At 44.1% G+C, this 26,997-nt stretch overlaps 1 protein-coding gene across 1 annotated transcript; it reads left to right on the top strand.

Annotated features, from left to right (window-relative positions):
- Positions 1–762: 762 nt before the first annotated feature.
- canx (calnexin) lies at positions 763–26,997 on the top strand. Its single transcript, XM_030738517.1, has 15 exons — positions 763–890; positions 9,101–9,331; positions 12,753–12,826; positions 13,121–13,179; positions 13,305–13,446; positions 13,660–13,741; positions 15,801–15,993; positions 16,369–16,558; positions 17,848–17,961; positions 18,145–18,301; positions 18,405–18,620; positions 20,224–20,343; positions 22,223–22,325; positions 22,404–22,501; positions 23,671–26,997. The coding sequence occupies exons 2-15, from the start codon at positions 9,104–9,106 to the stop codon at positions 23,728–23,730; spliced, it is 1,836 nt and encodes a 611-aa protein (XP_030594377.1). The 5' UTR covers positions 763–890; positions 9,101–9,103; the 3' UTR covers positions 23,731–26,997.

The following is a 26,997-nucleotide window of genomic DNA, read 5'->3' as shown; positions in this document are numbered from 1 at the left end:
TTCTCCAACATCAAAATACACTCATGTTCAGGCGAAAGTCAACAACATGGTGATAAAAATCCCAACTCCTCACTGGTTCCATTCAGTGTCCAAGAGGAAATAATCCAACGGTTTGGGACTATTTTCAATAGCGGATTAATCTTTACTTCTCCAAAATGTCTTGTGTTACAAGCTACTAAAACTGTACTTTTGAATCTGTTATTTCTCTTTTAGTACATAAATACAATGCAGTCATAAGTATGAGGACATTAAAGAGATGGTGCAGAAAGCTGCATCTCCTCAGAAGGAAAAACACAAACTGGCAATGGACAGATGCAAGGATATCAATGTTTGCACCTTCGGGCAGTACAGAGGGGATATAGTAGAATCACAAGACAGCTGATTAAGTTGTTTCATCTACCCAAGGCATAGAGGGTATAGCAGTAGTAGCAGTTGTTTGACTTGAAATGACAACTTTAATCTCAAAATAGTATTTCAACTTTTTTCTCAAAATTTTGACTTTATTCTCAAAATGCACAATTTCAATGTGGCCCTAATACTCCTTCGTAGTCTTCATTCCTGTAATAACATAAAATCAGTTTATAAATTTTCAAAAATCTGCTTCAATCTCAGGCCGCATTCTCAAGTCTTTTCATAAGACTCACCACAGCCAACCAGCGCACATTTCCCCTGACAGCTCGACCAATCACCGCTGTCCACGAGGTGCAGCTCCTGGAAGGGGAGGGTCGAGCGAGATTCCCCTTCGACCAATTAGCTCCTGACAGTTGACAGGAAACGTCAAACTTGGGCGCTCGGTAACCAATCGGCGCCCGGAGAAAGCGGTTAGTGCCCTCTAGGACCCCACGTGACCCTCCTCAGTAGATCCCAGGCGGCGCACGGGTGAGCTTGAGGTGAGTAAAGACTCCGATAAATGAGCGCTTTTAAGGGCAGCTCAGACGGATAGCACTGTCTACTGACAGGTGACGGTACGTTCACTCCGCCGGGGCTGCGGTTATTTACATGCTGGCGGTTTTTAGCCGTTAAATCGACGCTCCGTGTTTCCGCGGGCGGTTAGCGCCGGGCTGAGGGCTAATTAACCGCAGGTGAATGCAGCTAGCCGTTAGCCGCTGCGGTGGCCTCCGTCAGCAGCTAATAATAAACGCAGCTTAAACCCAGGACTTTCCCGGTGATCTGATCTAATTTCATTAACGTGAATTGGAGTCGGGGTTTCCTCACAGTGAAGCTAAAACTGCTCCGGCTGCTTCATTCAAAGTCAGTTGTTTCGTAAGCGGCTATGCTAACATGAGGCTAAGCAGGGACCGGAGGGTGGAGGAGGAGGAGGAGGGTGGTGTGTTTGGACTCTCTGAGGAGGTTTAGGATCAGATGCAGACTCAGTCCGCTGTGAATGACTGTCAGCAGAACCTGCGGGAGGCTGGCAGAACCTGAAACTTCACACACCTGTCCACTGTCACAGTGTGTTAGTATCAGGACCGTTCACACAGGCATGTTCAGGAACTCCTGTGGTCGTGCTTATCAGACTAACGACGGTAAAGTGGACGGAAATGAACTGATCACAGGCTGTATGTAAACACAGGTGTAGCACCCAGGTGTGGGAAGTTAGGCCTGAAACCTGCATTACTTATAATTACCAGCAGGGGCCACTACTCAGGTCGTAAAATGAAGTCTGTAGAGGTTTATCGATCTTTGAACTCAAACGCTTTTCAGTTCACTTTTATTTATATAGAGCCAAATTACAACCAACATCCCATCAAGGCGCTTTATGGTAAGGACCCTACAATTATACAGTGAAAACCCAACAGTCAAAACGACCCTCTATGAGCAGCACTTGGTGGCAGTGGGAAGGAAAAACTCCCTTTTAACAGGAAGAAACCTCCAGCAGAACCAGGCTCAGGGAGGGGCAGGCGTCTGCTGTGACTGGCTGGGGCTGAGGGGAGAGAGACAGGACAAAAGACACACTGTGGAAGAGAGCCAGAGATTAATAATAACTAATGATTAAATGCAGAGTGAAGTATAAACAGAGTTAAAAGAGGTGAATGAAGATCCACAAGTAAGCCAGCAGTCTGAGAGCGAAGTGCTCTGTTGGGGTGATATGGGACTATGAGGTCTTTGAGATAAGATGGTGCCTGATTATTCAAGACCTTGTAGGTGAGGAGAAGAATTTTAAATTCTCTTCTAGATTTAACAGGGAGCCAATGAAGAGAAGCCAATATGGGAGAAATCTGCTCTCTCTTTCTAGTCCCTGTCAGTACTCTAGCTGCAGCATTTTGGATCAGCTGAAGGCTTTTCAGGGAGCTTTTAGGACAGCCTGATAATAATGAATTACAATAGTCCAGCCTAGAAGTAATAAATGCATGAATTAGCTTTTCAGCATCACTCTGAGAAAGGATGTTTCTAATTTTAGAAATATTGCGCAAATGCAAAAAAGTGGTCCTACATATTTGTTTAATATGTGCATTGAAGGACATATCCTGGTCAAAAATGAATCCTAGATTTCTCACAGTGTTACTGGAGGGCAAAGTAATGGCTGTAATTTAAACTGTAGTTACATCCAAAATAATGATCACATAGAAAAGTTAGAAAAACATGTTCTTGCTCACACGGTGAATGATAGGGTTCGAAAACCAGCCAGAGCAGCAGGTTGAAGGAAATGTCAGGGATTACACACAGTGACTCATTACTGGATTAAAATAACAAATACAGGCGATATCATTTATCCTCAACAGGAAAAAAAATCATAATGAGGATAAATTAAAAACAAACCAAAACAACCTGACCACCCTTAAACTTAGAAACTGCAATGATGGGGTTCATTTTACTTCAGAGTGTTTTTATAGCACACAAGCTTAAACTGGGTGTTTGTCCTTTTCTTCAGTTCTTTGATGTTTCAGGGTCATTGAAGCTAAACCTCCATCCTGTTTGGTTACGGTTTAACTGAAACATTGTTTATTTAACTGTACACAACATGAACACCTGCACCTCCACCTTTTTATTCTGCTACAGCAGCTTTGCACGATTCAATTCAGTCATCTTCATTTATCTTATACTGAGCCTCGGTGTAATGGGGATATCACCTCTTTATGACATCATAGAGACCCAAGAGTAGAAAAAACTGCGATAAACTGAGTGTTCAGAGTAGTTACTCGAATATACACTGACCTTTATCTGAAACTGAACATCTGTCCATCTGTCTGTGTCAGCTGCCTGACATAGAAAGTCTTCATGCAGTGATGTTTTTCAAAATATGTAACACATACAAAAGTGATGACCCACTGATATTAATACATTGGTGTTTTTGTCGTTTGTGGCATTACTGAGGAATTATTATTATTATTAGAAAGGAGTTGGTGGTGTGAGGAGCAGCAGATGTCCTTCAGTTCAGATTAAGTGACTGACTGCAGCCTTCAATCTGGGTGGATAACAGCCACTTCAGCTGGTCTCACTCAGCTGATTAAGACCATCAGCTGTTGTTTTATCAGGCAGCCAGAGGCCTTCTTAAAGCTTATTACTCCTCACAGGCAGCTGGAAAACTGCAGTGTGGACATTTGAGCTCATCAGTGAAGTTCAGCCTGTTTGTACAGAAACAAGAGGCTTAGATTCACATTTTTTCTTTGATTTTGGAAAACAAACTGTCTGCATGTCCACAGTTTACACTATTAGAGAAGCAACGACTGCCTGGACTTATTTTATGAGTTTAACCGATAACTGGAGCAGGACGGTGGTTGGCACGGTTGCCTCACAGCAAGAAGGTCCTGTGTTTGAATCCATCTTGGCCCGGAAACTCTCTCCGGGTACTTTACGGTCCAAAGCCATGCAGTTAGCGGGGTGATTAATTGGTGATGGTTGTCCGTCTCTGTGTTAGCCCTGCGACAGGCTGGCAACCCGTCCAGGGTGTACCCCGCCTCTCGCCCATGAGCAGAGGAAAATGGATGGGCCAACAACTGAAGCCAATGTGTTTGATTTGTTCCCTCCTGTGCACAGAAACAACTAATCTTAACCATAACTAAATGACACGGCAGCTTGGTGTAAGTTTCCACTGCAGCGCCTTCAGATGCCACGAAATGGCATTGATGCTAAGCTAACAGCTAGTGCTTGTTAGCCGGGCATGCTAATCCACCTGGATGCTAATCTGATTAGCTGGCAGTCTGCTGAGTGAGATGTGCTTAACTTCAGGATCCAGTTTTATTGCCTTTCTTAATCTTACTGCACAGGAAGTGCAGTAAGATGTGACCAGTTTTTCTGCTGGTCCACACTCATAGAGTGAAGTAATTGTGATTAGGATCACCTTTTAATTTCTCAGGATGTCTTTATTCAGCATTGGAAAGGATGATGGTTTGAAAACTGGCACTGAATCTGCTGGAATAAGTTTGACTCCAGAAACACAGTGAGGTTCAGAAGGTTTTGCACAAGGACACTTTTTGGTGTTTTGCCTCCAACATGTGGAAGATGTGGAATCCTTCTTTTCCTACTCCATCATTCTGCTGCAGGTCCATCTTTGTCCAAAAATTCACAACTTTATTTTTGTTTTATATTTTAAGAGCTTTTCCAGCAGAGTCGAATCGTGTGCTTTGTTTCTGGATATGTCTGTGTAGATTCTCAGTCATCCAGGTCATAGTATTCTCTGGAGCTTGAAAAAGGCGACTGGACTTCTTTTTGTTTCTGGAGGTCAACCTTCTGTATTTACATTTATTTAAACTCCATCATTTGGGAGGGGCAAAGAGTAGAACTTCTACTCCTCCACATCAACCAGGTGAGTGGTTCATCTGACTAGGGGGCTTCCTGGCTGAGGTGATCCAGCCATGTCCTCTGGGGGCTACCCCACTGTGTCCTGACCTGGGACATGTTGGAGAAATTACATCTCTCAGCTGGCTTTGGACACCTCCATGTCCCATCAGAAGAGCTGGAGGCGTCAAGGAGGAGGTGTCTCCTGAGACCAGGGATGTGTGTGACAAGCCGTGTAGACGTTTAAACCTGGCTGCCCTTACTCTGTTGTTGTACAGCAGCAGTTACTGGTTCAAAGATGTTACCGGGGCTGCAGTCCTACAGACGACTGCACCGCCCTCTCTCGCTCTCAATGGATGGAAGCTGTAAACGGATGACAGCCATGCTAACCAGTGCCGTTCTGCAGCTGTATGTCGGCTTTGCTGGAATAAACTGGAATGTGATGGCGCAGCCACCTGGATGTGGACCCTAGGGGTGTGCGATATATATAATTTATGATAATATCTTAATTGCTGTGTTAATGATGCGTGAGCTAACATTATCGAGTATGCTACTGACTTGGAAAAAACAATCAAAATGCTTTGACTCCACGCGTTCACTACTTCATGCTTTAGTATAGGCTGCTGTGCGTGTGCATTGAGAGTGCCCATACTGTGTGCTATCATAGCTGAACACACCTAAAGCTGGAAATGAGTGAACACAGTGCGCCAGGGGAAGAAACTCAGACATCGCCAGCCTCGCAGTCTACAGCCTTAGATTTAATTCCTATGGGAGGATTATCTTCACTCACAGCTAGGCGATCCGGGTTCAATTCCTGGTCTGGGCCATCCTGTGTGGAGTTTGCATGCTCTGCCCGTGCTTGTGTGGGTTTCTTCCGGGTACTCCGGTTTCCTCCCACAGTCCAAAGACATGCGTGTTGGGTTGATCGCTCACTCTAAATTATCTGAAGGTATGAATGTGTACGTGAGTGTGTGTTGACCATGCAATGGACTGGTGATTTGTCCATGGTGTACCCCTCTTTCGCCCAGTGACGCTGGGTTTGGCTCCAGCCAATTTCCTGTTACTCTCCACTGTTAATAAAAGCTGCTGTGGCCAAAAAGCTAAAAAAAAAAAAAAAAATCGCACAACCCTGTTGGACGCTAGCATGAAGTAAATCACAGCTGTGACACTGCAAACTGTGTGTGTGTTTGCAGCGACATCCACAGTGCAAAGTGCTGCACAGTTCACAAACATCTAAAACATGAGTCGTGGAATTTCAGCATCGATGCGTCGTGTTTTATAACCCATCTATTCTTCCGCTTATCATGTCATTTACTAATTGCAATACACTACAGGAAGATATGGGAGCAGTATTGCTTCCATTGTCTGCCAATAACACCAATACCAACGAAGAAGAACGTAACAGAAGAACGTAACAGAACAGCGTAACGATGGTGGAGCAGAGAGGACGGTGGATAAAATGAAAGAAAATGGAGACAGACTGTCAAAGGTGTGGGAGCGTTTGACAGAAAACTAAAATAAAGCTGAATGCAGAACAGCTTTCCTTCCACGGCAGCATCACTGCGATGCTGAGCGTTTAAAACGCCGGCACCCTGGAGCTGTGTCATCAGCTCTGGATGGGTACGTTAGTGTTTCGTTGATACCTGTTAATGTTTGTACAGGAATGTTTCTGTTAGCTTACCTGTCAGAAACAAGCTCTCATGGATGATGTTTGCTGAGCACCTCCATTTCAGTGATGTTAGCTAACAAGTGAAGGACAACAGGAGCAGCTACTTTGGTTCCTATTTGTTTTCTTGCATTAATATCAGCGTTCATTATTAATAGTAAACTTGTGATGACTGAGATGGTCAGACTGTAAGCGGACAGTGTTGAGGCCGAGCATGAGTTTTACTGTTTTCAAACAAATAATTTCAGTGTTTATGGTCATTAGTGGCAAAGAAGTGCATCTCTGTAAGGTCAGCTGTAAACCCAGGGAGTAGTCGAGGTCGCTGAGCCCCATTTAATTTTTATTCACTGGCGTCTTTAAAAGCCTTGATCTCCATTGAATGGTGCAGGAGCCTTTTGGACCTTTTTCTGATGGTACCTGAACGCACCAGCTGTAAAATCATCATTTTGTATCATTACAGCGCTGCTGCACTGAAAGTGCTCACAGGAAGTCATTTATCAGCTGTGAATGAGCGTGTTGGAGCATCTTGTGTTAAATAACCTGTAAATCCACAGGTGTGTAGATGTGTTTGTTACGCATCTGTTCTCTGTGTGTTTGTGTTTTGCGAGCTCTGGCTGCCTGCGGCTGTAATCCCACGTGGTGTAATCTCATTAGGGTTAAAGGAGCTGAGGTGGCACGTCCTGTGGGTGATGGTTGGTTGGTCACCATGGCAATGGATGAAACACAGGTTACCGATCTACTAATGGAGGAGGGAACACAGCTGTGCATACAGCTGACTTTGTGCCATCATTTAGGAACCCGGGTAACGGTTTGGTTGCGCAGACCGACTGATAATTTGCATGTCATTGACGACATCACGACACAACTGTATTTAAGTGGGGAAGAAGAGGAGCAGCACCTGCTTGTTAATGGGGCCAAAAAAATCTCTTTTTACCTCAGTGGGGATACATGATATATGTTATCGACAAGTGCAACGTAAGAGAGAGGTCTTCTCTGACTGATATTTAAATGATCATCCTTCTTCCTGCTTTTTACAGTAAAAACAGTTTTGTTTTGGATGAAATTTCACTCACCTGTGGATAGTTCACTTTCTCTGTGATGGTGTTTTGAGGCTCTGAGCCACAGACAGTGTGTTACTTGCAGGAGATGTCACTAAGCCACACCTCCAAGATTTTGCACACCCATCGGAATCAGAATGGGTTTAAGTGGATGTTGTCCTGAAACATTTTCACTGCTTTACCTGCCATCAAACAGGGAGCAAAGTTGGGCTGGAACTAAAGATTATTTTGGTAGTCGACTAATCTGTCAGGGCAGCACAGTGGAGCAGTGGATAGCACCGCTGCCTCACAGTTAGAGTAAAATCTGAAAGGTCTGGGTTTGATTCCACCTTGACCTGGGCCTCTCTCTGTGTGGAGTTTGCATGTTCTCCCCGTGCTTGTGTGGATTTCCTCCGGGTACTCCGGTTTCCTCCCACATTCCAAAGACATGCACTTACTGGGGTTATGTTAATTGGTTACTCTAAATTGCCCATAGGTGTGAATGTGAGTGTGGATGGTTGTCTCTCTCTCTCTGTGTTGGCCCTGTAACAGGCTGGCGACCTGTTCAGGGTGTACCCTGCCTCTCGCCCTATGACAGCTGGGATAGGCTCCAGCCCCCCCCCCCCCCCCCGCGGCCCTAAACAGGATGAGTGGAAGCGAATGGATGGATGGCTGGACTAATCTGTCAATTATTTTATCGATTAGTCAACGATTAATCCAATCTTCCCTCACCTGTTCAAGCCTGCCCACCTGTATCACCTTGTTGTCTCTTATCACAATTAAAATATAAATACCCATACAAATATGAGTTTGAAACTAATCAAATGTATTGTGACCATCACAAGAAATATCAAATAAACAATGCATATTAAAGTGAATGCAACTTTTATTTTTAAAATATAATGTGCAAATAAATAAAATGGCCTCTATCCAAAAGTTCAAATCAGGCTTCAAATTAAATCAAAAAGATTTTTCTGTCCAAAACAGCTGAAAAGTTTACAGTTGATTCATACAGTTCATGCAGAGGTTTACTATTAATAATGAACGCTGATATTAATGAGAGAAAACAAATGGTAGCCAATATAGCTGCTTTTCCATCTGCTGCTTTGGTCAGTTTGCATCGTTGCGTTCAGATCTGAGTTAAGCCACAAACAGAACTGCAGCTTTGCTTTTCTGTGACAGTTTCTTTCCTTTTTTACGTTGTTTCCAGAAACTGTGACGTCATATCTTTATACAGCAAGTTTAAAATGTCAAGATTTGACCTAAAGAGTTTGTCTCGATTAGAAACCACAAAACACACAATTTAAAAAAGAACATCACGCAACAACAAGTGTATTGATCTAAGAACTCCAGGACAAAATTGTAAAATAAATCAAGAAAAATTTATAAATAAGACTAAAAGAAGGAAAAGGTCAAACCCATCTCAGAGTGGGTTAATTTGGTTAGTTTGGTTAATTAAAACTAAAGTGTGAGGAAACATTTGGGGTAACTGAAATAAAACCAAAATAAAAACAGAGGAAATATATGCAGGCTGTTGAATGTTTGAGGCTGGGTCATTTACATCACATTACATCAAATGTGGATTTATGGCCCCGCCCTGCTCGTTACACAGATCCAGCTGTGACAGGTTTGAGTGAACCTGCTGAAAGTAAAGCCCTCCTCTTCCTCCTCTGTGCAGATAATGAATCACAGGGTCGGGTTGTTTGTTCTCCTGGCGGCGGGCCTCCTCTGCCTCAGTCTGGCCCCTGTCTCTCGGGCTGAGGACCTGGTCGAGGATGGTCCAGATGGTGACGATGCAGATGTGGAGGACGAGATGGACCTGGGTTTGGCTGGCGATGAGAATGAGGATCTGGAGCAAGACGTGCAAGATGAAGCTCCACCTGCTCCTAAAACTCCTCCCAGTCCACAGGTAAGACTACTGCAGCTGATTGGATGGTTTTTGACAGTCGTTTTATAGAGATGCAGTTTTCCAGATGTAAGTCGGGGATGCATTAGGTGTGAATTCTGTGATTCTGCAGCTGTAACTGTGCACTCTGTAAATTACTCTTAACCGGCTCCTTTTTGGTCATTAAACACTATTAAAATAAAAATTTCTTCAAATGTTATTTCCTGTAAATTTGCTGTAGGTGTTAAATTTGGTAGGAAAAATATCTTTGTCTAAAATTGAGTTTCATAAAGTTGCTCTGAGCTAGGGCTGCATGAAACGATTATTTTAGTAATCGAGTATTCTATCGATTTTTCCATCGATTAATCGGATAAGAAATGCTTTTTTTTATTAACAGTTTATCTGCATATTTTAACTTCCGTACTGCAGTTTTTCGCCTGTGAACAAACAGCGGTGAATGGAGCAGCTACAAAGTTCTCTTTTCTTCACCTTAACACTTGCTGATCAGGTGCTTGATGAGGGACCTCCAGCTGTTTCACAGATTTAATGGTGGTTACTAAAAGAAAAAGCTGCTGTTTGGACGCTGGAAAAACATTTCCTTTTGCACTACTTGAGCTCACCGTCACAGCTTCGCCTCTTTGCGCTTGCGCAGTTAAAACCGCTGCCTGCTATGAGTGTTTTGAAAAACTAGTGGCTGTGTGAGTAATTTTGTAATGCTTTGTATTCACAAGCATTGTCGAAAATACGTTTCTACTGCAGGTCTATATTTAGTCACTAATAAGGGATTAAAGTATAAAAAATATTTTGACGGAGCCCCTCGGTCCTGGGGGGCGGGCCTTCCGGTACCGAACCATCGCTAGTGCTAATGGCCCGCGCTCGCTAGCAACCAGTTCTGGTAGCTACAGCTGAAGTAAAGACAAAAATAGCAGCTGAAATTCTCAGCTAGCACAACACACACAGACACACAGAGAGCAGTGGAGGCGTGGAAATGCATGTCAGCGACAGTTGCCACCCGTCCCGTAAAGTACGGAACCCCGCATGTTACGGAGCCGTATTCCACGGAGTCCCGTAACATACGGGGTTCTGTATTTTACGAGACAGGTGGCAACTCTAGTGATGATCCACTCTGTGTTAAATGAAATCCATCGCAGCGACGGAGAGCTTTTTAGAATGTGTGCTTGTGTATACGTGAGTGATTCACACTCCAGTCCAGTAGGTGGCGGTAATGCAGTTCTATGTTGGTTTGCCAGCCCCCAATAAACCCACAAAAAAAACGTCAGCACTAATGCTGCTAATGCTAGTGAGGAGCACCGCTTACACCGAGACAGCTGAGCGCTGCGGAGTTTAAACGAAGCATTTAATCGAGTTCATCGATGAATCGTTGCAGCCCTACTCTGAGCCCTCAGTGGCACCAGCCTCACTCAGCCATGAACCATTTCCAGGTCCAATTTCTCCATCAGTCCCTAAACTCAAACTGAGAGTTCGAAACAGTCTGAAATCCTTCAGCTTCAATAAAAGCAGTGTTCTCTCAGGTGTTACAGTGAAGGTTTATCTGAGTTAGAAGTTAGCGAGAGGCTAGCCAGCTAGTCTCCCTCTGGAGATTAACTGCCACGTGAGGTATTTGTTTTTTGTAGAATTTTTTTGAATTAATAAAGAAACACGGAGAGTTCAGATGGAAAACCTTCTAAATCGGCCTGGACACTTTTCTTTTAAAAGAGCATTTTTAAAAAAAAATCTGGATATTATGGTAAATTTTAGTAATTTTATTTCACAGGCAATGGTGAACTCCCTTTTTCAAAAATGTTATAAAGTAATTTACCTACTTTTTAATAAATATATTGTTTTGAGACAAAACCAGCAAAATTTTCAGTCTGTCCTCTGCCCAGTGTGATTGAAGGAAGGCAAAAGGTGCAAATATCAGACTATGATTAAAAAGATTTTGACATAGATAAGACAGTACAGCCGCAATGGCAAAAATGGCAGCACATTTATTTTAACAATAACAGAATCTTAGATACTAAGCCGCAGAAGGACACGGGGGGCGGGGTTTGCTTTTGGCTGTGACCATGTGACATGCCGAGCCACCCATCTGGTCCCCCGAAAGCAGACAGTGATTGACCTGCACAGGCCGGGGAGTACGCTCAGCAGCCCACCAGAAATCTCATTACAACTTTTACTTCCTTTAGTTAGACAAGTTTGATCGCCAAACATTTTTTCTACACAAAACAAGGTTAGACTCACCTTCAGGTGTGTTTGCAATCTGATCACTACCAACAAGAGCGGGCTGCTCAGTGTAGTCAGAAAATGCTTGAAGTCTGATCTTGCATTCTGATTGGTTATAGGGACATGGAGGCATTTAAGGGCAATAGGAAATTGCGGGTGGGGGTGTTTGATGGTTAATACTGTCAGAGACAAGTATTTAACAGGTTATGATGATTGATTGGCGTACAGTACATGTAGCACTACTCTGTGGGGGGGGCGTATGGAAAGGTCTGCAGGCCGCCAGTTGACGTTCCCTGGTGTACAGTTTGGAGTTCTCGCTGTGAAAAATTCCAGTGTCCTCACTGAAATCTGAGATGCCGTTTTCTCTGAGGTGTTCAGATATCAGGAGTTTGGGACACGGGGAGTTATGATGACGTTAGGACCAGAAACAGGTGGATACGACAGCACTAAACAAGCACGGGCAAAATGGGTTTTAATTCAGCTCATCTAACGTGGAATCGCCCAGTAACATAAAGCAATGAAGTAAAAATAACACAACATAACTGCACTGTTAAATAAACTGACAAATGCTGTTTTATAAAAGGAAGAATATGATTATCTTCTCTGGGTCCTGATTTTTATTTTGCAAGGCCTCAAAAAGGTTTTAAAAAAGCAGGAAAAGACTCAGAGTATTAGACAGACTCAGTGTTAGACTCGTGTTACTCTGTTTAATAAATGTAATTCATCTGAGGAAGTCCTGTGGTTATTGGTTGTATGAATAAAGTTGACTTTATTGAAAAGCTGTGAAGAGAGAAACTGCTCTGCTTGTTTCTTTTGGCTTGTTTCGAGGTTTTGAATGTGTGAACTGGGAAGATGTGTTACTTATTAATCAGCCAGATCAGGAAGTTGGTCTGATAGAGCGGTGGGCTGACCTGCATACCTGCATTCATTCTGCAGACCACAGAAATGAACCAGCCTGACTGAAAGCTTTAAAATCTGCCGTCTGAAGTAAAGTTACAGAAAACTTCTGATGATTCATTTCCAGAGCTATGCTCATGTCTGCTTTACTTCCAGTCCAACTGGTTATTCAGATCACTGAGTGAAGCTCAGGTGAAGTGAAGGAGGACACACCTGAAATATTTCTTCAGCTTGCTCTGAAGAGAGAGAGAGGAGGAAGAATGAAACAAATGTCTGTCAGTTAAACCGTCATCATGTGCAGGTTACTTTCATTTCTCCACTGCAGGTGACCTACAAAGCTCCCGAGCCAAAGGGTGAACACTTCTTTGCAGAGTCTTTTGACCGGGGGACGCTGGACGGGTGAGCACCACACGAGCCATTCCACTTCCTGTGAATCCTGAGATGTAGATGAAGATTTCACCTGCTTCTAAACAAAAGCATCATTTTGTTTTCACAAACACAGCATCGAGTTCTGATTTAAAACACAATGTGTGTTGATTGGTTGGTTACGCATTTAAGGACATGGCCCCTCATTGACTCCTTCTTTAAGCTACTCTAGAATCGGCCGGCTCAGTGGCCAGAGCCCACCTTCGCGTCTACCTGTAAACACCTGACACATGTTGGGGATATTAACCCTGTGTGTACTGCTTTCAGGTGGATTCTGTCCATTGCCAAGAAGGATGATGCTGACGAAGAGATTGCAAAGTATGATGGTGGGTACAGATGTGTAATATGATGATGTGCAGAAGCAGCAGCTGACCCTGATGGGGCTAAGATGTCCTAAAGAGGCCACCGTACCGCCTTGTTTTAGTGTTTCTGATGATGATGTCATTAACAGGTAAATGGGCCGTGGAGGAGATGAAGGATAGCAAACTGCCCGGTGATAAAGGTCTGGTCCTCAAGTCACGAGCCAAACATCACGCCATCTCAGCCCACCTGCTGCGACCTTTCACCTTCGACACCATGCCCCTCATCATCCAGTAAGAACAGTGTTTCACACACAAACACGGTGAAGCTGCTCGAGTATTTCTTCTCTGCTCATTTCCAGTCATCTCTTTTGAATGTTTGTTTTCCAAAAAATCCAAAGGTACAGTCGGCTCTATGGCCTCGGAGTGATGGTAACTGTCTGTGATTGGTAGATGGGTGTAAACGCCCAGGTGAGCTTAATCACTGTGATCTGTGGCTGTGCTCAGGTACGAGGTGAACTTCCAGTCGGGCATCGACTGTGGCGGCGCCTACGTCAAGCTGTTGACTGAGACTCCCGACCTCGACCTGGTCAGTGCGACTCTGATTTTAACGATGCTTCTGTGTTTGGACAGTTTCTAGCTCAATCAAAGAAAAGCATCAAATCTGAGAAGCTTGAGACTGAAAAGGTTTTAAATGTAGTTCAGGTTAACCCTTTAACTGGCCGCTCCAAAATCACCAAAAACGCCTGAAAAAGCATACCCAAATTAAATCAGCTGCTGTTCCTGAACTCTTTGGAGTACATGCAAAAGCTTGGTCTCTTTGTGAAAAAAAGACAAGCTATATTTTTCATTTTTGCAGTCAAAAATGTTGTAACTATAATGAGTATGTAGTTAAGTTTGGAACACAGAAAAATTAGACAATTTTTGCCTCGCCTAGATTTTTCCTGTTTGTTTTCATGTAACTACACACTGAGTGTAGAAGGTATGGATTGGAAAATATAATGAAGCTGTAGAATGAAGTCTTGTTGACGTGTATTTCATATTTTTTATCAAGATAGCACAAAAACCTACTGTTTTGTAAAGGTTTTGGTGTGTTGATGTCTAGGCGTGGTCTCACATGAGAGCAGCCTTTGATATACAGACTTCAAATATCTGTAACTCCTCAATGCTTCAACATACAGTCATCAATGAGGCTCTAATCAAAGATACGACCCTGAGGAATCCTCTGCTATACACAAAGTTACTGATAGTACAAATTAATTATAAGTATAGGCATAATTATAAATCAGAGGTTGCCCTAATTTGTAAAAGAAGGAAAATGTTTGGCCTTCATTCACCCCCCCCCCAAGTCTATTTTCAGTGATTCCTTCACACACACGCCAAAATAAATAAATTGCATATTGATCAACAGTTACAGTGAAAGTAAACACTACATATACACATAAAAAAAACCCACAATCCTCCCAATTGTCCTGATATACAACCTACAACCTCCTCGCAAACAATTACCCCACCCCCAAACACAAAGGAACCCAAAGTCCACCACAAAGCGAATATCACAAATATCAATAAACGTTGCTCTTAGCCATTGTGTAACCGCCATGAAAGCCCCTCGAGACATACATATTTACATCTAAATGGCATATAATACAAGCACGAACTGGGAATAAAAAGTTAGACTTACTATGAAACGCCTTCCGAGTAACAGCTGTTCGTTCGTGTTCATTCCGGAGCGATAAAACGGTCAAATCAGCGACAAATTTCTCTAATAAATAATAGTCCACTGTCATGAGTCACTTTGTCACTTCGTTAAAGAAAAACAGCCTGTTTTGAGATATTTATACAATCCGTTAGTGAGAAAAAGTACTGTAAACACTCTTGAGTCACTACGGCGCACAGAGTCTTACTTCCGGCTTGACTTTGCGCACGTAATACGCACTCATTGTGCAGCAACTTTGTGGGTCCATGTGGAAACACACCCCAAGATGCCATATACCCACGTGTCAGGAATTTTATTGGCTATACATCTGTGGTTTTAGATTTTGGGTCAGAGCTGACCAATCAGAACGATTGGAGAGTATTTGGGGCATGTCCAGAGAAGTCACATGACGCTGTCTGCTTATTATTGGCTCTGAAAAACCCATTTCATAACATGATTGGTCAAATGAGGTGTCAATCCAATTCTGAGGGTCTACTCTGTCATATAAAAGCATCGTAAGAGCGGACTGCAGCGTTACTGTGACCGTATGAGGCTTCAAAGTCGGAAAGCACCACAAACGTCTCGCGGGGGTGACACTGCCAGTTAACAGGTTAAACTTAGGTGACGGAACAGATTTGTTATTTCATAATGGCTTTAAAATATTTGACATTTATAGTCCGAAGTCCAGGTTATACATATTTATTAATTCAGTGAAGGATCCATAACACAAAACATTTAGGTTTCTTAGATAGAAAATAAAAACATGAGTAAAATAAAATTACAGTGAAATTCTATGTGAAAAGCTGGAAATAACAACATAAAATAAACTTCATGAAATAACCCTTTACAGGCTGTTGGAGTGAGCTCAAGTTCAACAAGGGTTGACAGGCTGAACATGCCCGTGTGTGTGTGTGTGTGTGTGTGTGTGTGTGTGTGTGTGTGTCTGCAGGACCAGTTTGTGGATAAAACTCCGTACACCATCATGTTTGGACCCGACAAATGTGGAGAGGACTACAAGCTGCACTTCATCTTCAGACACAAAAACCCCAAAACTGGCGAGTACGAAGAGAAACATGCCAAGAAACCCGATGCTGACCTGAGGACATACTTCACCGACAAGAAGACTCACCTGTACACGCTGGGTGAGACTCACAGGCTGTAAAGATGTTTGTTTCTGCTGTAAACTTGGACCTTTTAACATGGGAGCCTCTGCTGGACGTTAGAGGAACTGCAGGTTTTTTGATTTATTGTAAACCCGTTGAAAGACGGGACATATGTGATCACCCACAGCGAGCAGGCGGCATCTATTCAAGAACTGTTTGGCCTACACTTCGTGAGTGTAGGTGGGGTCACTAGGGTCAGGATCAAGGTCACTGTTACTTGAAATAGAAAAACAGTGTCTGCTCAGTAACTGGGTGACAGTGAATGGTGTTAATACAGTGGGATGTGTATTTTGCCCCACTAGGTGGTGCTGTTGTTTCTTTTGAGTTCTAACTCATCACTGTTGCCTCCCTCAGTGGTGAACCCTGACAACAGCTTCGAGGTGCTGGTGGATCAGACAGTCGTGAACAGCGGCAGCTTGCTAACGGACATGACCCCCCCTGTGAACCCCCCCGCTGAGATCGAGGACCCTGATGACCACAAGCCCGAGGACTGGGATGAGAGGCCCAAGATCCAGGACCCGGATGCCGTCAAACCTGAAGACTGGTCAGTACCAAAGGTTTAGAGTTTCCTCAGCTTTTATTTATCGATGCAGCAGTTTTTAAATGTTTTTATTTAGGAAAATCGGTTAGCGGGTGGTGTGCTGAAGCCACAGCCTGGAGTTGTGTAGCAGTCAGAACCATCCAAAAGTTTCAGCAAGAGAAAACAAACCAAACCGTGGCTCCAGTCAGACTTCGGTCCAAAAGTCTGAACTATTAGTTGTAAAAGCAGCGTGTGCTGGCAGTCAGTCTGGATTTATAAGTGGGCTGTACACTTGCTCTTACTTTGAAAATTCAGTTAGCCTGTGTTGGCACTTCCGATCTCATCTTTCCCTCACTGGGAAACAGCTGGTTTCCCAGTCCTCATTCTAAGGAGAACCCTGCAGCATGTGGAGAGCTGGTTCCTGAGCTGCTGTGCTGAGCAGAACAAAGGCTGAAGATGGAGAGACTCACTGCAGACACAGCTCATTAGTTATTTGTTTCAAGTAGTTGGGAAATAAAATATTTGCACAGGAGAAACACTGCACCCATGTGGGGTCTGTAGGATTTCTTTCTTTTTCTGCATTTTAAGCCCTGTATTTCAAAACAGGCTTAAAAAGGTAAAAATTTCATGAATGTGTAAAAATTTTATTTTTTTTAAGAGGAAATTAATGTCTGGCTCTGCTTATGATTGTACACTTCAGTTAACAGTTCAGAAAGTATTAAAGTATAAAAACATAATCCAGGCCTACTTAAAAGTCAAAGGTTCACTTCCTGTTTTCCTCTGGTCGCCATAGACTCATCACAGATTTTTTGCTGATCAGTAACAACCCAGAATTTCATTCACCCAAACTGGAGCTCCGCCTTCTTGGACAGTCTGTTAGTCCAGTGAAGCCACAGCAGCCATACTATTGGTCAGATAATTGCATTAAAAATGCTCAAAAGGCTCCAACAGCACCAACACAGTGCAGAGGTCCAGTTCAGGGACTCCAGTTAGCTGAGGTGAGGCCTAGCAGACAGCTAGCAGCTACAGCCGCCTGCGTTGCCATCCACCTGTCACAAACGCTATGCCTCTAATAATACAAACTTTATTTAAACAGGTGAGTTATAGAAGCATCCTCCCCCCGTACAGCTGTTATGAAGGGGTAAATTATCCACAGAGACCAAAGCAGTTTCTGTATCGGGCTGTAAACATGTTTATTTAACATGGGAGTCTATGGGGACTGACTCAATTCTGCCTCTGCTGGCCTTCAGAGGAACTGCACATTGGTGCTTCAGTGTTTTCCGCTTGGTGACGGCAAACTCTGTGTGTTGCAGGGATGAAGACGCGCCCGCTCAAATTCCAGATGAGGCTGCGGTGAAACCCGACGGCTGGCTGGATGATGAGCCTGAGTACATCGGAGACCCTGACGCCATCAAACCTGAAGACTGGTGAGTGACGTCTGCCTGTCGGGCCCCGAGGAGGGGAAGGACACTTCACTGTGAACAGGTCCCATGAAAAGTCCAGTAGATTAATCTACTGCTGAAAATAGTCCCAGTAAACTCCATATGAGTCCCACCTGTTGGTGTCTTTGTTCCAGTATAAAGAAAGTAACTAAGGACTCTCTCTGTCAGGGATGAGGACATGGATGGAGAATGGGAAGCCCCTCAGATCCCTAACCCCACCTGTGAGACTGCCCCCGGCTGCGGCACCTGGAAACGACCCATGATCGACAACCCCAACTACAAGGGCAAGTGGAAGCCCCCCATGATTGATAACCCCAACTACCAGGTGAGTCTGAACTGTGAGTCAGACTGCAGTTTGAGGTGATCATTGGATGGGGAGGTGTGAAGTTTTGCAGAGGCTCTCCTCACCAGCCACACTTTGTTTTCAGGGCATCTGGAAGCCAAGGAAGATCGCCAACCCAGCGTTCTTCGAGGACCTGCAGCCCTTCAAGATGTCACCATTCAGCGCCCTGGGGCTCGAGCTCTGGTCCATGACTTCTGACATCTTCTTCGACAACTTCTTCATCACCAATGACCGCAACACCGCCGACCGCTGGGCCTCTGACAGCTGGGGGTTGAAGAAGGCAGCAGAGGGCGCCGCTGAGGTGGGTCCATGTTATTAGATTAAATCCTCTGACGTAAACCTGACCTCATGTTTTAAAGTCAAGTTTATGCTTTGGTTAAAGTTTAAAAGTGAGGCTGTCGCCTCCTCCTGAAAGTTTGTTCATGGAAATAATCCTGCATGCATTTTTAACGTGCTCCTTTTCCCCTCCAAAGACCTCAGAGCATCTTCATGGTGGTGTCCAATGTAACAGCAGTGAAAGTGATAGTTTACTAATGTGTCACACAACGAGGGGAAAAAATCTCTTTAAAAGATTAAAAAGTTTTGTTTTTTTTTGTTTTTTTTTAAATAAAGGTAAACTTTCTATAATACACTGCATGCTCCGAATGAGCTGACAGATGGTGTCCTGGAGGATCTCCTCCCAGATTTGGGCCAGAGCATTGCTGAGGTGCAGCCTGGCAGCATCAGATGGACCCAACAGAGGTCTGTGGGTCCCTCCGTGGATATGCCTCCTTAGACCATCACTGACCAGATCAAAGTGCCACAGGTTTAACTGACCTGAGGCTGTGCTTTGAATCAAGTGTCCCTTTTTGAGGAGTGTATAAAATATTTCAAGCCTTTCTTTTATTTTTGATGATTATGGTTCACAGCTCATGAAAATCAGAAATCTGGGATCTCGAATTATTGGAATATGCAAACAGCTTAAATGCTGTATCTGTCAGCCTGTTCAGCACACACAACCAAAATCATGGAGAAGGCTGCAGTCCAGGTGACGATCATCAGCTCCCTCTGCTGGTGATGGTGATGTTTGGCCCACTGTGTTTTATCAGCGTCTACCAGGAGAGTTTACAGCACTTCCTGCTTCCATCTGCTGACATGCTTTATGGAGACTTCCTTTTCCAGCAGGACTTAGCACCTGCTCATGGTGCCAAACCTTACTGCGCCTGATTGGCCAGCCAACTCACCTGAGCAGAACCCCAGAGAAAATCTGTGGAGTATTAAGACGAAGATGAGAAACACCTGACCCAGCTGAAGGCTGTGATCAGAGCAGCTCAGGCTTCAGGCCCACCTCAGCAGAGCCACAAGCCTGCAGTCCAGGCTGTAATTCATGCTGAGGGAGTGTTGAGTGTATAGATGAAGGTACTTTTCAGAAGCTGAAGTTAGGAAATATTCTGATAATCTGAGATTTGAGTTGCATGAGCTGTAAGCTCTAATCTGAGCTCCTGCACTAACGTACAGTATAAATACCTCTAACGTGACTGACACGATCGGACATTTGTGTCTTCAACCTGGGCATGCTGACCAGATGATGAGGGGTGCACAATGCAGTGGAGTGTGTGTGTGTGTGTGTGAGGCGAGGATTTAAAGTCGGGCATGCCATTCGAGCTGAAGGAGGCGGTCAAGGAGAACCTGGATAAACATCAGGAGACACTTTCATACGTGTGGAAGTATCACACCTGTAAATGTGCTGAGGCCCCGCCTCTTATGTATGTGTGTTTAAAAATGGAAAGTGGTTTAGGTTAAACTCAATCATCTGTTCCTAAAATTAAAAAAATGAAGTGAATTCATGTGTGAAGATCAGGTGAAGCCGCAGGAGCCTCGTGCTGGTTCTAATTTAAATCGTGTGTTTTCTCGTGTTTGTGCAGCCCGGTCTGGCGGCTCAGATGTTGAGCGCTGCAGAGGAGCGTCCGTGGCTCTGGGTCGTCTACGTGCTCACCGTGGCTCTACCACTCGTCCTCATCTTCGTCTTCTGCTGCACTGGAAAGGTAACACACCTACACACAGCCCTGTCACTGCAGGGTGCTGAGCCTGTGACTTTCCTTGACTGAAAGTCACGTTTTCGTCATGATTTATAGAAAGTTTCTAAAGTGTCGTCTCATCCTGGAAGAGCAGGGAAAACGTGAGGGTCCAGTGTGACATTCCCGCACTGAGTGTTACTGATCCCTGAAAGAAAAAAGCTCATTTTGATCCATTTATATTCTGCTGGGCGCTTCATAATAATAAATCATCACTTAAGTTAAGTTTATTATTTTATGATTCCAGTTTTATGTTAACTGACCGTATCAGCCTTTCTGCTGAATCTGAATCTTTATATTCACGCTTAAATATTTTATATTTATGTTCTTATGTATGTTTTTACAGTCTGTGCACATTGATGATGTGGTGAAACGCTCGCGCTCCCCTACAGCACCAGCCTCACCTTCCTGCTGTTTTGATTAATGTGAAAAAAACAGTTGCTCCATGGTGTAGTGGTTAAAGAAGCCCCAGTTCAATTCTGGGAGGAGACCCAGCCCAACCGTGGGGGTCACAAGCTCGTGTGCTCGTAGTGCTGGTCCCAGGCCCAGAGAAATGGGAAGCTCGCATCAGAAAGGGGGGGTCCAGCAAAAAATCTGTATCAAATCGACCATCCTGGCCTCATGGGGAGCAGCTCAGAGTACCTCCTCCTTTCTTTTAATGTGAAAATATGGCAATAAAACAAACTGCCTATTATGGGGGGGATGTCTGCACAGGTGGACTCCTGCGATTGGTGGAAACCCTCGTTTATAGTTAAGCTCAAACATCAGTGTGCCCTGCGGTTTGCTGACAAGCATCAAATGCAGATTTTTATGTGAGTTATTTCCTTTAGTGATTAAAGTCGTGTCAAACTGAATCTCCACAGAGGGCGTCAGGATCAGCTCAGGATCAGTTGAGTCTCACCAGCTTGCAGGAAGAGTTTAATGAAGCTGGATGCCCAAACTGTGCCGCCACTGCCGCCTCAGGCCTGGTGACTGATGCTAGCATAGCTTTGTGACGTGTTTTGTTTGTGTCTCTGTGGTGCTGCAGTGTAGAATTTGTGTTTTTGGTTTTCTTCATGAAACACTTCATGAAACTCGTCAGTTGTCATTGTGACACCATTTACAACTGATGAGTTTGTGCTCTAAATATTTAAATGCAGGAAGTCATTCTTGGCAAACAGACCCGCTGATGGCGCAGTGCTCTTATTGGTCAAGACTAAAAACTTTCTGTTGGTGCATTGATTTTTCATCTGCGGAAATACCTGAAACAGCGCTCTACATCAAACGTGGCCGAGATCCAGTCCCTGATGTTCGGGGAAAAAAACCCTAAACCACCCAACACGTCAGTAAAAGGCAGCGATGTGTTTGTGAAGGTTACTTCTGAGAAGTGTGTGCTGCTGTTTAACTCCACTTACACTACGTGGACAAAAGTATTGTGCCACCCACACAGCTGCTCAGCGCCACCCCATGAAGCTCCCGCCACACAGTTTCTGTGCTGATGTTAATGCTGGAGGAGGTTTGGACTGTGTGGCCATGTGCTTGATTTTATCCACCTTTTGGCAATAGGACTGAAAAGCCATAAGATCAGATCAGAACTAGCTCCGCCTCATTAAACCAGCTTTCTTCTAATTGGCTGCCCCTCACAAACATCTCAAGCACAAAGCTGCTGTGAGATGACCATATTAGGGGTGTCCTGTCTCTGACATCATACAGATCCAAGAGTATATAATCTGTGATGAACTGAGTGTTTGGAGCAGTCTGAGCTTTTGGCTCACAGGGTTTACCAAACATACGGTGGCCTTGTTATTAGAAACTCACATAGGAGCAGGACCACTTTAAACTGACCTTTTTCCTTCTGTTGGTTCTGCAGAAGAAGAGCTCGGCGTCACCGGCAGAGTACAAGAAGACTGATGAACCTCAGCCCGACGTGAAGGAGGAGGAAGAGGAGGAGGAAGCTGAGAAGAGCAGTCCAGGTTACAGTGATCTTCAGCTTTAATCCGTTTGTTTCCTTTGAGTCTGCAGCTGTTGGTCTGAATAATCTTTGTCTTCAGGTGCAGAGAACAGTGATGAAGAGGAAGCACCCCCAATCGAAGAGGAGAAGCAAGAAGAGGAGGAGGAAAAGAAAGAAGAGAAGAACACAGCTGATAAGGTGTGGCAAGGCTCAGCAGATGGGCTTCAATCTCAGTTCTCAGCTCCTTTAACTTCTGAGTAGATGTGAAAATTAATTGAACATTAATATATATATATATATATATATATATATATATATATATATATATATATATATATATATATATATATATATATATAAATAACAAGAGGAAACAGACGATTTAAATTGGAACTTATGGTCAGGAGCTTTTGGTATTGACAGAAAGATTAAGATCGTGAACACAAGCGGTAGAAATTAGTTTCCTTCGGAGGGTGGCTGGCCTCTCTCTGAGAGATAGGGTGAGGAATGCGGCCATTCGAGAGGGGCTAAGAGTAGAGCCGCTTCTCCTGCACATTGAGAGGCCACTTGAGGTGGCTCAGGCATCTGATTCGGATGCCTCCTGGGTGCCTCTTGGGTGAGGTGTTCCAGGCATGTCCCACTGGGAGGAGGCCCCGGGGTAGACCCAAGACACACTGGAGATATTATATCTCCCGGCTGGCCTGGGAATGCCTTGGGATCCCCGTGGATGAGCTGGTGGAGATGGCTGGGTAGAGGGAAGCCTGGTCTTCTCTGCTTAGGCTGTTGCCCCCTCGACCTGGTCCTGGATAAGTGGTAGAGAATGGATGGATGGTGTATTTTCTGTGAGTTTTTTTGCTGTAATGTAGGGGGAATCCCCCTGGACATCCTCTTTTTTTTTTTTTTTTTCCTCCTCTTTTCATTCTGTCAAGTTTTCTGTATTGAGAGATTGCTTTTGAAAAACACTGATTTAAGTCTTATATTTTACTGGCTCCCACTTCTTTTACAAACACATTTTTAAATAATGCAAAACATCATTTTTTTATCGTTATCAAAAAAAATTACAGAAAATACCTTTTTTTTTTTTTTTTTTTTTTTTTTTTTGGTCAATATCGCACACCCCTAATCTAAAATGTAGGATAAGCAGCCTGGGACATGCTGTAGGTGGAGGCTAAATGTGGTCCACTGCAGGTGCACAGTAATGCCATACTTACTGTAAGATGAGGCGCTGGTTTCCAGGGCAGTTTTAGTGCTTTTACACTCTCAGGCTGTAGTTTCTTTCACATTAATGTAGATGTGAGCAAGCGGACTTGGAGCTTCCTCTCTGAGCTAAACTGACTCTCTCCGTCTCGTCTTTGTTTCCTCTGCAGAAGTCTGAGGACGAAGTCCTGCAGAGATCACCCAGGAGCAGGAAGGTCAGGAAGGAATGAAATCTGACTCTGCAGCCCTGACTTCAACAACCCACCCCTTCATCTCCCCCTCTCCTCCTCTTCCTCCTCCTCCTCCTCTTCTTTTTCTTCTGCTCGTCCGCTCTGAGGCGATGAAGCCTGAATGGAACCAGTGGAAGCAGCGACAGGAAACTAATCAAGATCTGCAACATGGACGCCTGATGATGATTTCTGTACGAACAGGGCTGAGTTAGATTTAAAGGATTTTTGTTTTTGAAAGAGATTAACTAAACCTTGCTGCATCATTCCTTCACAACACCTGAACAGACTCAAACCTGCTGGTCTGACGTCCTGTTTGCCAAGCCGCTGCCCAGCGCCACCCTCAGCGAGCCAGTTTGAGGCAGCCTGTCTTGAGCTTCCAGCAGTCTCTTAGCATTCCGGCAGCCAAAACACCAGCCAGGTTTGTCCTGCAGATTAGTCGCGTCATCCTTCAGTCAGCCAATCAGATAGCTATAAATCAGCCCCTGGAGACGAAGTCTCACTCAGCCCAGCATCCTCCAGCTTGAGCCACTCCTGTCTTGCGTCACGCTGCCAGGATGACCACTCAAACTTTCGACCAACCAAAAGTCTTCCAAATTCCTTCAATAACCTACAAACTGTTAGCTTGTAACCGGAATCACCTAGCTAGCAGTCTGACACACCAGTCTGCTAATTAGCATGCTAAATAGGCTAACAGTTACCAGCAGACATCCAGCAAAGGTCTAAGCTAGCACTGTGATCAGGTGACCACCATTTGTTTTGGTTTTTTTTTGTTTTTTTAAATATTCACTACCAACAGGCTGCTCATGAACGCCGTGGCGAAACTCAGCTGTTAGCAAACCTACAAGCTAACAGCTTGGCAGTGGTTCGATCATCCTCTCAGCAGCTGTTCCTCTAATAACCAGAGTCCTGATAACTAATTAGGCAAGCTGGAGTAAACTGCTGAAACTGCTGTATCCCCTCTGCATCATCACTTTAAAACTGGTGCTGACTGGGTGGAGCAGCGAGCTGCTAACAGCTGATGGAGTTCACAAGTGACCTGCTAGCTGGAGTCTTGCTAAAATCTGAAGTAATAAACCGGTGACGTGTTTTCTTCTGTTTTTAGTTGTTTTTCTTGTATAAATGTTAGCCTCGTGTCAGCTTGACTAATTAAAAATACCTGTGCAAAATACCAAGTCAGCCCGGTCACATGTGTAACATGCTGACAGCCGTGTGGTTCAAGGTTCATTTTAGGAATTCATTTTTACACTAACTTCCTGAACTTGCCGTTTTATGATCATTGAACGTTAAATTGAGGCCAGGCAGCGTGAGGCAAAATGCAGTAGAACAAAAAGCCGAAGTCTGACATTAAAGTCATAAATTTACAAAAAAAAATGCAAATTTACAACAAACTTACTGATCTGAGGGAAAAATTACACATTTAAGCCAAACTGCAGGTTTTTCTTATAAATTTTAATTTTTTTATTTTATTTTTTTTTTTCCCTTTTTTCACAAGTTTATGGCTTTAATCTCGAACTTGGACCCTCGGTGGCTCAAACGCTGCTGGACAGGGCGAAGCGGTCCAGGAAGAGGTCAGGTCGTGACACTCTTATGAACTTCAGTGTCGTCAGATGTGGCGTTTGTAGGTGGCGGGTTATTCGAATGGACTGAAACCTTTGATCAGCTCCATATGCAAAGAATATCTCTCACCTATCCACCTGCAGAACCGCGGCAACTCGGCCGACCTCCTTGTAGCATTTATCACGAGCTCAACTCAAGGTCCACCTACCATTGTTTTTGGGACATGGAGCGTGACCAGTAGACTTCCCCTGGTGATACTGGTGTGGCTGAAGGCTCTGGAGATGCCAGTACGCAGATCTTGAACTCAAGCTGTTACCATATATGGCGCCCAACTCTGAGAACTGAAACCTCAAAGGATTCGAGCCTTCACGCATCCTCTGCTGCGGCTGCTGATGGTCACATGTCAGGCTGGGAAAATGCCTCGTGTCCGTCCAATAATTGGAAATCTTGGCATGTGTCACAACAAATTATTTATTCATAGAGCAGGGCTTGTTTTCATCTTTCGCTGATGAAGGCAAGTTAACAACCATGCTTCTCAAACTGGTAAAAACAGATCACTATATAAACACTGGTCGGTGGTTTAGCACGCTGTTACTGTTTCCTGTCAGTTGAATTGCGTAAATGAGCAGTTTAAGCAGTTTGTCTTCAACCCCCTGGTTGGCCTAGAAGGTACTGCAGGTGGGCCACAAAATAATTAATAAATGAATACATTAAAAAAGTTATTTTGAATTTTCTGACCTGTTTCTGAGCCTGACATAAAATTATATCTACTGGGAAAAGTACTAAAATGAAGCAGGTGGGAGAAATAAAGCTGTTAGTGGAGAGTCGACCTCAAAGGAGGAGAAACCGTCTTTGATTCGTGTGATTATCAGCGTTGTGATTAAAGTTTGGGTGGGATGATAAATGGAAATCACAGAATTAGTCAATCAGATTTATTTTCCTACTAATTTTCTGTATTTTTGTTTGTAATGATCAATCCTTATAGTGTTCAGTAAAATCTGAAAATGTAGAGACGTTAACCTGCACTCTTCTGATATATTTTATTTTCATTGCCAAAAAACACCCAGCAGGTGACGAGTGTTTAAAATGCCTTCATGTAGGAAGTTGTGGATGCTCACAAGCTGCTGCTAACATGTTTCTATGCTGATTTTTCTTCTCCATCAGAGGTGAAACTGAAGCAATTGGCAGATCATAAATAAAATCAGATGTGAATCCTGAGCAGGAAGCGAGCCGCTCCTTTTTCCATCACGTCTGTTTTCAGTCAGGATGGGCTGCTCTGTTGTGATTGGCTGGTGGTTTCTGACAGGTGTTCGAAGTCTGTGTCAGGTGACCCCTCCTCTTCCTTGTAGGATAAATTTGTTGGCTCTGCTGTTGTAGTGGCTGTGGAGATGCTGTTTAGGCGCGATGGCGTTCTTGGCGGTGCCGTTCAGGCTGAAGCTGCCTTGCTAACAGACTGTAGACTGAACACTGTACCTGCCGGTGAGACTCCGACTCTGTAACTCTGCTTTTTATTTTGTTCTCTGTGTTTGTACTAACGGTTGGCCCGGCCGCCGTCCTGACGTCCACGCGGTGTGGACCTTCTGACGGACGCGCTGCAGGAAGGTCCAGCTTTCAATGGAAATACTGTGATGATGGATCCTGCTGTGTGTGCGCGCGGACACGTGGTCAACACTTGTTTTGATGAATAAAAAACACCAAATGGAAACTGAA

The sequence above is a fragment of the Archocentrus centrarchus genome, chromosome 10 (assembly GCF_007364275.1).
Source record: "Archocentrus centrarchus isolate MPI-CPG fArcCen1 chromosome 10, fArcCen1, whole genome shotgun sequence".
Classification (NCBI taxonomy): domain Eukaryota; kingdom Metazoa; phylum Chordata; class Actinopteri; order Cichliformes; family Cichlidae; genus Archocentrus; species Archocentrus centrarchus.
The sequence above is the reverse complement of the archived record's forward strand: the minus strand, read 5'-3'. Positions and strand labels throughout refer to the sequence as shown.

Bases quoted from the DNA above. Each gene is read 5' to 3' on its own strand.
- canx (XM_030738517.1), top strand. From the start codon at position 9,104: ATGAATCACAGGGTCGGGTTGTTTGTTCTCCTGGCGGCGGGCCTCCTC. The intron at 12,827-13,120 runs GTGAGCACCACA...TACTGCTTTCAG, and splicing joins GACCGGGGGACGCTGGACGG to GTGGATTCTGTCCATTGCCA. The intron at 22,502-23,670 runs GTGTGGCAAGGC...TTTCCTCTGCAG, and splicing joins AGAAGAACACAGCTGATAAG to AAGTCTGAGGACGAAGTCCT.